General features: G+C 41.3%; 2 protein-coding genes across 18 annotated transcripts in view; both read right to left on the bottom strand.

Annotated features, from left to right (window-relative positions):
* Window positions 1-13,512, bottom strand: part of CTNNA3 (catenin alpha 3) — a 939,042-nt gene that overhangs the window by 437,665 nt on the left and 487,865 nt on the right. For all 17 annotated transcript variants that reach the window (XR_010589482.1, XM_065553430.1, XM_065553429.1 and 14 more), the window contains one exon: window positions 2,098-2,178. Coding sequence is in view for 16 of the 17 variants with exons in the window: in XM_065553430.1 (XP_065409502.1) it covers window positions 2,098-2,178 (81 nt within the window). In the remaining variant the exon portion in view is untranslated. The remainder of the gene's footprint in view (window positions 1-2,097; window positions 2,179-13,512) is intronic.
* LOC135972890 (general transcription factor II-I repeat domain-containing protein 2A-like) lies at window positions 4,930-7,296 on the bottom strand. The gene has a single exon (XM_065553444.1). It carries the CDS (start codon window positions 7,058-7,060, stop codon window positions 5,252-5,254), a length of 1,809 nt encoding a protein of 602 aa, XP_065409516.1. The 5' UTR covers window positions 7,061-7,296; the 3' UTR covers window positions 4,930-5,251.

Here is a 13,512-nt window from a genome sequence, read left to right on the forward strand (position 1 = left end):
ACAGTCAGTGGTGCAGTCCAATTGTTCTAGTGCCTAAAGCTGACGGTACCATGAGATTCTGTAATGACTTTCGCCGACTGAATGAAGTATCCCAATTCGATGCATATCCCATACCACGCATCGACGAACTGGTTGACCGACTGGGTGGTGCTCGATTTTTGACTACACTGGATCTGACAAAAGGGTATTGGCAGATTCCCCTGACCAAAGAAGCTAAAGAAAAGACAGCGTTCTCCACCCCGGACGGGCTATTCCAGTACACCATCCTCCCTTTTGGGCTACATGGGGCCCTGGCCACATTCCAGTGCCTCATGGATAAGCTGCTGTGCCCCCATACTAGTTATGCAGCCGCATACTTAGATGATGTCATCATCCATATGCCAGACTGGGGAACCCACTTGGAGAAAGTTGAGGCAGTACTGCGCACCATAAGGTGGGCTGGCCTCACTGCTAATCCCGCTAAATGCGCCATAGGGTAGCAGAGGCTAGCTACCTGGGATATATTGTAGGGAGGGGCATAGTGAAGCCCCGAATGAATAAGCTAGAGGCGATTGAAAACTGGCCCCAGCTGACACGAAAGAAGCAGGTACGTGCGTTCCTAGGCATGGTAGGCTACTACCGACGTTTTATTCCCCATTTCGCCACTAGGGCAAGTCCCCTAACAGACCTGGTGAAGGCCCGAGGTCCAGACATGGTGAAGTGGACCGATGCAGCAGAGTGGACATTCATAGACCTTCGGACGGCACTCTGTAATGACCCTGGATTTTAACAAGGGATTTATCTTACAAACAGATGCTTCCGAGGTGGGGTTGGGAGCAGTTCTGTCGCAAATGGTGGGAGAAGAGGAATCCAATCCTCTACCTAAGCAGAAAGCTTCTCCCAAGAGAACAGAAATACGCGTAGTTGAGAGAGAATGCCTTGCTATCAAATGGGCCATGGAGACACTGCACTATTACCTCTTAGGCCGGCAATTTACTCTTGCGATGGACCATGCACCCCTCCAGTGGATACAGCGGAATAAGGAAAAGAACGCAAGGGTCACCAGGTGGTTCTTATCCCTCCAACCGTTCCAGTTCTGCATACGGCACAGGGCTGGATGCCACCATGGCAATGCTGATTGTCTGTCACAAGCACATTGCCTGGCATCCCAAGTTGCCCAACTCTATGGTGTTGAGCAGAGGGGGGGGGGGATATGTAATGAGACAAGCCAGATGGCTACAGTAAAGTAGTGAGGAACAGGTATGTTAGCCCCAGACTAAACAAATCCCTGGTACCATAGTAACCAAATGGCAGTTGCTCCAGGTTAATCAAGACACCTGGGACCAATTAAGATCCTTCTAGAAGGCAGGAGAGACAGCTAGATTGATTGGGACACCTGAAGCCAATCAAGGACTGGCTGGAACTAGTTAAAAGCCTCCCAGTTAGTCAGTGAGGTGTGGGTGTCAGGAGCTATAGGAGGGAGCTGTGCTGTTGGAGGAATGAAGTAGTATGAATCCATATCAGGTGCAAGGAAGGAGGCCTTGAGGTAATTGTGAAGAAGATATTGAGGGGGGGCTGCTGTGGGGAAGTAGCCCAGGGAATTGTACATGCCCTATTTTCAAAAAGTCAGCTTTCATAGCTGCTAAGTTTAGGGTCCCTGGGCTGGAGCCCGGAGTAGAGGGCGGGCCCGGGCTCCCCCTCCCCTCCCTGATTAATCACTGATACTGGGAGACAACAGAGACTGTGTGAGGGAGGGTTGTTTCTCCTCACCTCCCTTGCTGGCTTATGATGAAAATGGCTCAGTAGACTGTGACCCTTGCCTCTAGAGAGAGAAGGGCTATGTGGAGGGTCACAGTGAGCCTCTGAGGCTAGCAAAAATCTGTCAGGAAATGCAGAACCCACGGAGTCAAGGACAGAACTTTGTCACAGTATATATGCACCCAGATCCACTTCTGGGGCCTTATTCATAATCTTAGATCTTTGCAGGGTGATGACAACATTATAAATACTCTGAATGAGAAGTCCTCTCTTTTTTAAAAATTATAATGATATCAAAAGCAGGAAAAATAATATTTAGATAAATCTGCTTTCCCATCTTTTTGTCCCCAAGCTCTTTACCTGTCTGCGAAGGTTTCTTGTCGTCTTGCACATATTATCTATTGCAATATTCAGGGCATTACTCTTTTCTTTCTTGTCAGCCTGAAACAAACATTATAGAAAACAAAACTGTTACATATACAATTACTATTTAACATCTTTTAACAATTTCTCTCTGTGTGTCCCCAATCCAGCAATGCACTTACGCACATGGATAACTAAATATGTGCTTAAGTCCAATTAAGGTCAATGGGACTTAAACATGTGCTTAAGTGTTTTGCTGAATAGAGGTGGGTTTGCATGTGTGCAAACCACCAGCTTACATTTTCAAGCATCAACTGCTAAAGTGTCATAGTGCATTCAATATGATGAATACACACTTTGCTTATATTAAGTGGAAAAACGATTACATAGATATCATATATTATATACTTTGAATTGTTGTACTATTGCTTTTTCAATGTTGGGATACATTCCACATGATATTAGAAGCACCACAACGAATGTTCACTTCATTATCACCACACCTATGTAAACATTTTGAACTATCTTTGCAAGTGGTTTAAAAGGGCCAGACACAATACAGTTTGATAGCTTTTAAATTGCTATAATCTACAGTATTTTAATAATTCTATAGCACTACACTGGTGAGTTGCTAAATGTAAAAGATGTGCACTGCAAATTCAATTAATGTAATCTGTGAAAATTAGAAACGCCTTTCATCTGACAGCACATAATGAAAAAATCATCGGAGCATAGAAGACATAGAAAAAAGCCTTGAGATACTTTAGAGGGTACTGTGTGTGTCAGCTTCACACTTTTAATATAGCAGTATTCTCATTTCTTTCCCTTCAAACTATTTCTGCTAGTGCAAAGTGGTTGGATTATTATTAACATTTGAAATTAGTAGTTGATATTTTTACGTTATTGGCCAACACTTACTGTATATAATTTTACTCCTAGTTTATTTTGTCTAACAATTATGTCATATTATATATTTAAGACAACACATACAGTATGTAAGGGTGCAAGTAGTCTTATGAAATTTATTTCTCTAAAGCAATTTAACACAGTTTACCAATCAAAATTGTATTGCTCTAGTCCAAAAGAAAGACACGCATGTATTTTCCCTACTCAATTACTTAAAACATCATGAATACAGACTTCCTACAATCTGTAATATTTCAAGATACAGAGACAGACTCTGATTGATGTCAGTGGAGCTACACCAATGTACACCAGCTGAGACTCTGAACCATAGTATTTGAAATATACCGTTAGCACATTAGCAACTCCATTTTATGTGGACCTAGTTGAAACTCTATCTCACTCTGAAAAATGGTATGAAGCATTTTCATTAAACTTTCTTAAAAAGAAATTTGTTTCTCTATATTTATATAACCTGATTATAAATGTACATATACCTCTGTGTATATATATGATAGTCCAACAGTGTATATACATACAAATAGATACATTTTCTATTACAAAAGAAAATCTGCCAATAGAAAAAAAGCACAATGCTGAATCAGTTTGGTACAAAAGAACGGAAACAAGAGGAAGAAAGTTTAGGGAAGCCTATTAGGATCAAGTCCTACTACTTTAAATGTTGTCACTGGATGTTACAAATGCGTTGAAATAACTGTCATATTCTCCACTGATTGAAAGGAACAATTATTTTCTTCTTCCAGTATAAATAATCTATATTAGGGCTGTCTTGGACATTTTTCATTATTTCCAGCTATTGCGACAGCCTCACAATCGGAGTCTATAATCTCCATAAAGAGTGAATGATCAAAGGTAGCTACAATGCCATAAAAGTAATGTAACTAGATGCTAATATCAATACCTGTGTAGGTACCAAAGAAAATAATGATTCCTGTACTGCATTTAGCAATGCCACAATTAGTCCTGGCAGCAAAGTTAATCCTTTCCTAACTTCTAGTTTAAAAGAACCAATAAAAGCATTTTGGATGGTATTTAGCTCAGCATATATCTATGCATTTGCCAACTAAAGGGTGAAATAGCACCTCAACAGATCCTTTAAAGATTTATATAGAGAGGTGATTTTTCTAAGGAGACACAATCAATGTCAAGTATTGGGATTTCTGAACTTTTCCGGTAGGATGTAATGTCAGAGGTGGTAATGATGTAAACTGGCCCCTACAACCACTTAGTTCTCTGAGGCAGCTACAGCTAAATCTCCTCCTCCATTGAAGAGATGGCATAAAAAATATTAAATCTAAAGAAAGTCCTTTATTTGTGAATTTACTGTCAATGGTCAATGTCTGTTAAGCACAGATAACTCTACATAAATTACTCTTCACCTTGCTTATTGCAAGGCTAAACAAATTATAAAATGCAGCTTCTGATTAACTTTATTTACGTAATATGCATGGATATGTTTAGACTAATAGATCATCTTTCTGCAGTAGAAGAAAATTCTATTACTGCTAGGATAAATCCTTTATTTAAAAGTGTGGCTTCTCACGTTACACCGTATTTCAAAACTGGGTGCTAATACTATTACAGTATGTGGAAGACATAAAGGTGAGTGTAGGAAAAGCCTTAAACATAAGGGCCCTTGTACAATGATAACTTCCCTTTAGCAACCCCAATTCATCCCCAGAGTAGGCGCTTCCTAGGCACTAAATGAACCAGAGGTCTTATGAAAAAAAAAAAAGAGCTCATGTAATTAAAGGCTGTATCATAATGCATGTGTACAAGAGCTCCAAACAATCATTGTATGGGCAATGTTCATTCTGACATTTTCTTAGTTGAAAGTACTTGACTTCACAGACTTTTCAAAGAATCATGAAAATGTAGTGCAGGAAGAGACCTCAAGAGATCATCTAGTCCAGGGGTGTCAAACTCAATTGCACAGGGGGCCAAAACTCAAAACTCGCGGGCCGAACAGTATAACCATTTATTTAACAGACTAAATATTTATGTTTTTTAACCATTAATATGAACCAAAATACAGGATATCATTCCAAAATAAATACATTTCAACTTAAAATATTTTGCTCTTCATAAAAAAATATCCTGTCAATACAATACATTCAAAATCTGTACATGCTGGAATATTAACAAATCTGAAAATATAAATAAAAAATTGAATTTAAAGCAAAAGTATAATCATAACAAATCATAACATTCCATTTTCTTGTCCTATTTAGTCAGAGCCTGATACTTGGAGTCTTTTCTTTGCAACAAGTTCGTTTATGTTTGGGGTTAGGTTCTGTGTTGTGAAGATTCTCAGGATCGATTGCAGGTGTTCATCAGTGAGGCGACTCCTGTGTGACGTTTTGTTAATTTTCATCACAGAGAACAGCTGCTCGCACAGATATGTGCTGCCAAACATGGACAGGATTCGAGCCGCATGTTGGCGGAGCTGCGGCATCGCTTCAGGAATGAAGCGAGTGAACTGTGCTGGCCCCGCAGTGTCGTACTTTGCCTTCAGTGTCCCGTTACATTGCAGTTCTATCAGCTCCATCTGCATTTCTACAGGTGCGGTTTCCACATCGACTGCAAATGGGTTGCGAAGCAGCTCGAAGTTACTTTTCTGTGCCTCAAAGTCACTGAAGCGCCGTGCGAACTCAGTGCGCAGCGCGCTGAGTTTTTCAGCAAAGGTGGCATTTGGGAAAACTGTGGCACTTTCTTGGTTCCGTATTACTTGGCAACAGGGAAAGTGAGACAAGTTGCATTGGTGCATTTGTGTCTCCCATAAGTGCAGCTTCACTTGAAATGCCTTCACTGCATCATGCATATCGGTTATTATGTGCTCCCGTCCCTGGAGTTGAAGGTTTAAAGCGCTAAGATGCGACGTTATGTCAGCCAGGAACGCCAACTCACATTTCCACTTTTCATCCCGCAGAACTGTGCAGTCTTTCCCCTTACTGTCCATGAACTGGCAGATTTCCTCTCGCAGCTCAAAGTGTCTTTTGAGAACTTTTCCCCGACTTAGCCACCGGACCTCCGTATGATATGGCATATCGCCAAACTCGCTATCTATTTCCCGCAGAAAAGACTGGAATTGGCGGTGATTTAAACCGTGGGCTCTGATAAAGTTGACGGTTTGTGTTACAGTGTTCATCACATGATCCATTTTTAGGACTTTAGCACTCAGCGATTCCTGGTGTATGATGCAGTGATACACTGTCAACTCACCGGCACAGTTCTCCTCCCGCATCTTTGAGCGCATCCTTCCCACCAGTCCATTTTTTTCACCACACATAGCAGGTGCGCCATCTGTTGTAAGTCCAACGAGTTTTTCCCACGGCAGTTTCATGTCGGTTACACTTTGAAATACATTTCCAAAGATGTCTTCTCCTTTCGTTGTCCCGTGCATCGATTTAATGTCCAGTATTTCCTCTGTTACGCACAAATTGGAATCCACACCACGGATAAATATCGCCAGCTGTGCAGTGTCAGTCGCGTCAGTACTTTCATCCACGGCAAGGGAGTATGCAACAAAATCTTTTGCTCTTTCAATCAACTGTGTTTTCAAATCAGTCGCCATCTCACAAACCCGATTAGCAACAGTGTTTCTGCTGAGGCTTACATTTGCAAACGCTCGCGTTTTATCTGGACAAAGGACGTCGCACACTTTCATCATACAATTCTTTACGAATTCCCCCTCGGTAAACGGCCGTCCTGATTTGGCGATCTCTTCGGCCACAATGAAACTTGCTTTCACAGCAGCTTCACTTTGTGATTTTGCTTTGGTGAAAAACGTCTGCTGGGATATCAAATTCTTCTTCAACTCCTCTACCTTTTGTAGCTTCTGTCCTGCGCTCAGGTTTTTGAATTTGTTCTCATGTTTCGTCTCGTAGTGCCGTCTTAGGTTATACTCCTTCATTACAGCGATATTACTCCCGCAAAGGAGACACACTGGTTTACCTGCAATTTCAGTAAACATATACTCATTCTCCCACCGGCTTTGAAAGCCTCGGTTTTCAGAATCAATTTTTCTCTTGGCCATTGTTGGGGTCTAGCTTTGATTTGATATTAGCGTTGTATACATCAACAGACCGCGAACTTGAACCGCGGCTTGCCGTTGGCGGCAATTGCACTGCATCATGGGATTTGTAGTGTGTGTTATTGGGGCGTCATATCACAGGGCCATTAAAAACAGATATATAAAACGATTTCGCGGGCCGGATATAATTGTATGGCGGGCCGGATGTGGCCCGCGGGCCTTGAGTTTGACACATGTGATCTAGTCCATTCCCTCACACCTATGCAATACCAAGTATACCTAGACCATCCCTGACAGGTGTTTGTCTAAACTGTTGTTAAAACCCTCCAGTGACAGGAATTCCACAATCTCCCTTGGTAACTTGTTCAAGTACATAACTATCCTTACAGTTAGGAAAAACTTTCTAATATTGAACCTAAATGACTCTTACTAAAGATTGACCTGAGTACTTCTTGTCCTACCTTCAGTGGACATGAAGAACAACTGATCAAAAATATTAAGAGCTGTTATAAAGAAGTCAGGGAACACTTATCAGGTACCCCCCTCAGTCTTCTTTTCTCAAACCTAAACATACCCAATTTTTTTAACCTTTCTTCAGAAATCATGTTTTCTAACTCTTTTTTTTTTTTTTTTGCTCTCCTCTGAACTTTCCCCCATTTGTCAACATATTTCTTAAAATTTGTTACCTAAAACTGGACAATACTCTAGTTGAGATATCACCAGTGCCAAGTAGAATGGGACAATTATCTCGTGTCTTAGCTATGACACTCCTGTTAATAAACTCCAAAAGACTAGCCTTTTCTGCAACTGACTCATGTTATTGACTTATATTAAATCTGTGACCCACTATATCTCCCAGTTCCTTTTCTGCAGTACTGCTGCCTAGCCAGTTATTCCCCATTATGCATTTGTGCATTTGATTTTTCATTCCTAAGTATATGTCTTTCTTGATTTCATTTTATTGATTTCAGAACAATTCTTCCTTTTGAATTCTAATCCTTTCCTCTAAAGTGCTTGCAATCCCTCCCAGCTTGCTGTCAGCAACAAATTTTATAAGCATACTCTCCACTCCATTACTGAAGTCCTATTTAATACTTAACTTTGTATTTCCTAATTTTGTATGTCTTAGTTTATTGATGAAAACAGCCTTAACTAACATTAAATGAAGTTTTTGCTGGTGAATTTCCTTGTTGTTTTTTGTTTGTTTGTTTTAATAGGCAGAATGTTTTCCCCTTAAGTGCTTGGCAAGAGCTCACCAGAGCCTGGTGCTACATGGAGCTGGTTCACCAGAGGTTTACAAAATAACAAATTAACACTGAACTCAAAGTAGCCACTGGGCATTAAAGTCCTTAATATAAGCAATAGTTCTTTACAGAGACTGAAAGCAAATATTTTCAAGGTTAGGCCCCTGACCAGGCCGGATAACTTGATTAGTTCAATGAAAGTCTTCATTCCCTATCCTGGCTTCACTCAAAATTGGCCCCAATAGAAGCAGCTAGCCATTTTTATCTGGCCTGCTGGTCTTTGTCTGGATTGGTCTCTGTCTGCTTCCGGCCTTTCTAGATGATGGAGGGACAGTTCTTGCTGGTTCTGCCTGCAGCTGATCATGGGAGGCCTCACTAGGCAATACTTAAAGTCTGAACTTGTTGTTCTTTCCTTCTAGCAGGATACCTTCCTGGAGGGAAGGTGCAACAAGGCAGTGTGGTCTCTGATGGGGGTAGCAAATGCCTGGTAGACCCTGTCATAGTGTTGTTTACGGACCAACGTTGTCTTCAAAGTATATTTTATTGCCATTGTTATCTTTATGAAGCTCCATATTTCACCACTCAATGTCATGTTGACCAACGTATTGAAAATATTTAAATTATACTGTAGTAGAACAAAACATGTTTAATGAAACTTCAGTTTTACTGCAAACTGGAAACTACTTTTTTGAAACTGTGAAACAGAAAATTGAGTAGCGACTCAGCTATAATTTCTTGCTTTTTTGAAAAGGTAAATATTCACAAAAGCCACAGCCCCAACTTTGTAAGAAGCAAATAAACAAATATAATTGAAAATGAGCTGGACTTTTCATGTAACCCTTTTTAAAAAAAAGAAAAGTAACAATTACCCTTAGAAAAGAAACCGTGTAAGTTACCACAGTACAAAGTCAGAGGAGCACAGCAGGCACCCAGCCAAAGTCAGGCTGCTTTCCCTACAGTCTCCCCAGAGACCCTTCTTTGTAATAATGTACCAGGACGCCTGAGGTAAATCAGTTATCAAAGGCAGCTGTTGTCATGACAACCAGGGCAAGTTACTCCCCCTAAGTATACAAAGGAACTGGAGGGGAAGGAGTGATGAGTGGTTATATCTGTCATCACAATGTTACTGCTCATGCAAAAGCCGGGGACAGAAAATGGACATTCCATGGCAAAAAATAGGTTTTACCAGTTTTCCCCATCCAAAAAAGTTATATCCATATATGAACTATGTGGCAGAAGCAGGGATGGGGTCCAATTCTTTAGAGTAGCATCTTTTCTCTCCCTGCAATCCCCTGGCTCATTCCGTGAACACCTTCCAACTTCTGCAACAAATGAGGCAGCAGTCTTAGAAACAATTTTTCTACCCAATCCTGATTCATCCCAAGGGTAGGTTCATCCAGTGCACTGAATGAAAAAGGGTTTCTGTGGAAAACATAATATGTAAGCATGCAATTAAAGGCTGTGTCATAATGTATAACAACAAGGAGGCTGAATTAAGGTTGCATAGAATTAATATTCTCTCCTAATGGAGCAACCGATAGCAATAGTAGGTTGGCACCAAGGCATGGAGCATTTGAGCTTATCAAAGAGAAGATCACCAGATTTTTTTTAACATGGGCAAAACAACATATTTACCCCTAGCCTCATTTTCAGAAATGGCTGAAACATTTTGGCTGAAATTTTCCACAAAAATTCAGGTTGAAGCAGATACCGAACATTAAAAAAAATCTGCCTAAATGGTTAGGTTGGCAACATTTGTGGCATCAGAAAATGGGGCTTCTAATGGGAAGTGTAGGTCAACCTTAATAATAGGTGATGCTACCAGCCCCACCTATAATATTATAATTCACAATAAAGGCCAGATTCTCAGCTGATGTAAACTGGCATAACCTCAATGATTTCAGTGGAGTTATGACAGTTTATACCTGCTGAGGATTTAGCCTTGAATAAGCATAAAAGTTCCTTCTGTACTCAAATGTGGTAAAATATATATTTGATATAAAATCTGGAAAGACCAAAGCACAGAACTCCCCTGGATTCTTCAGTGGCTAAATGCCAAGAAGGTACCATGAGTGGAGGGTAATTATTAAGGTATTTCTATGTTGTTTTTCTAAATTAATATTACTGTATTATAAACAGTGTTAGTGATAGCAGCAATTCTACAAGATTAATACTGCATTAAGTTAAAGAGAATTTAAACTAAGCAAACTATTTATTGAGATGAGGCTTTTAATTTAGTTTGCTGATATTTCTACCACTGCTTACACAACAGTCACACTACTCTGCCTTCTGCCTTTCGTCTGAGCACCGATGTGTTTTGCAATTTAGGAGATTAAAAAGAAGATTTAGCTAGAGTTGCTTTAGAAAAGCAATGATATAGCCTTTTCAAGTGTTGAGTCTGATAACTCTATAATAAGGATACAATTATCAACAGATATCATAACAGTGCACATGGCTGTAATTAATATTCACAATGCTAATCAATGAACAATGCCCCTTTAAGCCATGATCAGGAATTCAGTTGCAGCACAGAGTTGAGAAGTGCTCTCTCTAATGGACCTATAATAAATGAAATAGCTCTACTGGCCAAATCATATGGAATGAGAGGGATTAGATGTGCAGTGATGTTCAATTTTCCAGCATACTGATACAGAATACATTGTCTATTTCAAATAGAACTGAAAATGGTTCATCTTCACTGAGAAATATATATGTTCACAAATATACAACCATTCTTTTTCACAATTAACCTCACATATTCAAGAACAAGTTAGATAAGACATTATCAGAAATGATTTGGTTAATAGCCTGCAGAGGACAAGGGAGCAAACTCAATTTCGTTCATAACATGGGAGTTGAAACCCAGTATGTTCTGATTGGTAGAACTGGAGGCTATGCACTTTAAATATAAGACGAAAATATTTTGGATTTTGCCCAATTGATTCCTACAACAAATGTATCCAATACATTAGTATAGCAATAACCTGTCTGTGAAATTCCACCCTCTCCTTCTGACATGGCCTCAAGCTACGATATTTGAATTAGGATCCAGATTTCAAATACCAGAGGTGTTCAGAATTGGATTTTAGTTCAACCCATCGTAAATATAATGGTCACTTACAAACTTCAGGTCTGGGTTCATATTTAGGACAATCCTGAAGTTTGAGGATGTTCAGAAATGGGGTTTTGGTTCAGGGTCATCTTTGCCCAGTCCAATGTTTCCATGTTAGCCTAACATTTGTTAACCTAAGCTTCGTCTACACTTAGGGTACCATGTAGGGTATGCACACTGCACACCCCTGTAGCACGGGTGTAAATAGCAGTGTAGATAGTGAGCACTTCTTAGGTGAGTAAAGACATGTCAAAACATTAGGGTATATACCCTGCATGGCTCTCCACACACCCAAGCAATACTTCCCACATCTACACTGCTACTTTTAACAGTGCAATGTCCCACTGCCTCTCTGTTGCCAGAACCTTTCCTCACTGCTGGGAAGGATGGGTGGCAGCAGGGAAAGGTTCTGGCAGCTCCCCGCTACTGAAGCCTTTTCACACCACAGGGAGCTACTAGAGAGCCTTTCTGCACTGTAGGGAGCTATGCATATCCTATGCATTGCTGCCAAAGTAGACAAGGCTTTAGTGTATTGATCTTGCAATGTCCTTTGGTTAAGGGAGAGGCAGATCACTATAAAGTTCAACCCCCATAAATCTCTTAGTTTAATGTAGGCCCAGAATACTCTTCTCCTCCTCCCTCACCCCACCCCAAAAAAATCTTGAAATGGGCTAGAAAAAGGAAAACAGAGGAACTTCTTGGAGCATTTCCTCTGACTCTCTCCATTAGGGGATAGGCAAGTCCTGTGCTTCTGCTCACTGTCAGTACCATGTCAGATGCACAAGCAACCAGGAATAGATTCCATAGGTGGCCTGAGCAAGTGGTGGCACTCCACATGAAAGCAAGAAGACCCTATTTTTCCTGACTTCAATTCATCCAAAAATCAGGGGTAGCTCTATGTTTTTAGCCGCCCCAAGCATGGCAGTCAGGCAGCTTTCGGCGGCGCGCCTGTGGGAGGTCCACTGGTCACGCAGATTCGGCGGCATGCCTGTGGGAAGTCCGCCAGTGCTGCGCCTTCGGCGTCCCCGCTGCCGAACTGCCGCCAAAACCATGGCACCAGCGGACCTCCTGCAGGCATGCTGCCAAAGGCAGTCTGATTACCACCCTCACAGTGACCGGCAGGCCACCCCCCGCGGCTTGCCGCCCCCCAGGCATGCGTTTGCTGCGCTGGTGCCTGAAGCCACCCGTCCAAAATGCATACAGACCTTAATTCAGTGACGTACTTAAAAACAGTCCTAATTTTAATGAGAGTATTCACATGCTTAAGTTTAGGAATGTGCTTAAACACCTTGCTAAATCAGGGTCAGGTTGTACTCCAAGGTTTCTCTGAACATGGCATGGAGACAGGGGCGGCTCTATGTATTTTGCCGCCCCAAGCACGGCAGTCAGGCGGCTTTCGGCGGCGTGGCTGCGGGAGGTCGACAGTCCCGCGCCTTCGGTGTACCCGCCGCCGAATTGCCACCGAAACCGTGGGACCGGCGGACCTCCTGCAGGCATGCCACTGAAGGAAGCCTGACTGCCGCCCTCATGGCGACTGGCAGGCCACCCTCGAGGCTTGCTGCTCCAGGCACACACTTGGTGCGCTGGTGCCTGGAGCCGCCCCTGCATGGAGACCTACATTCCATTTTTTTTAAAAGGTTGAGGCTAGTATTGAGCACATAAGTTTGATTTTTCTGGGACTGTACTGATACTGATCGTTAATTGTAGAGCTTTTGAGAGACTTTATGAGCAAACGACCGGAGTGAAAATTTTCCCTCCCTACCAGCTACAGTATGATTATATGATAAATGTCTTTTTCTTTGTATATAGTTTCAAAAGACAAAACTAAAGCAAACAAACCCCGCTGTAAATAGAAGCTATATTTCATTAGATCAGTTCTCTATGGAAAGAAAACTACTTTAAAAAATCTCAAGCAAAAATGTGACCACCAATCAAAATATTAACTGTGATATGTTATTAAATGTACAAACTATAAATGATTGACCTTAGTTCAAGGAAGTGATCAAATTGGCAATATTATTTTCACCAACCATAGGACCTCCACTGATACAGCTCATTCACTGAGCAAGAACCAAGAAACACAATAAAACTGACATCAC

The sequence above is a fragment of the Chrysemys picta genome, chromosome 7, assembly GCF_011386835.1.
Source record: "Chrysemys picta bellii isolate R12L10 chromosome 7, ASM1138683v2, whole genome shotgun sequence".
NCBI lineage: Eukaryota > Metazoa > Chordata > Testudines > Emydidae > Chrysemys > Chrysemys picta.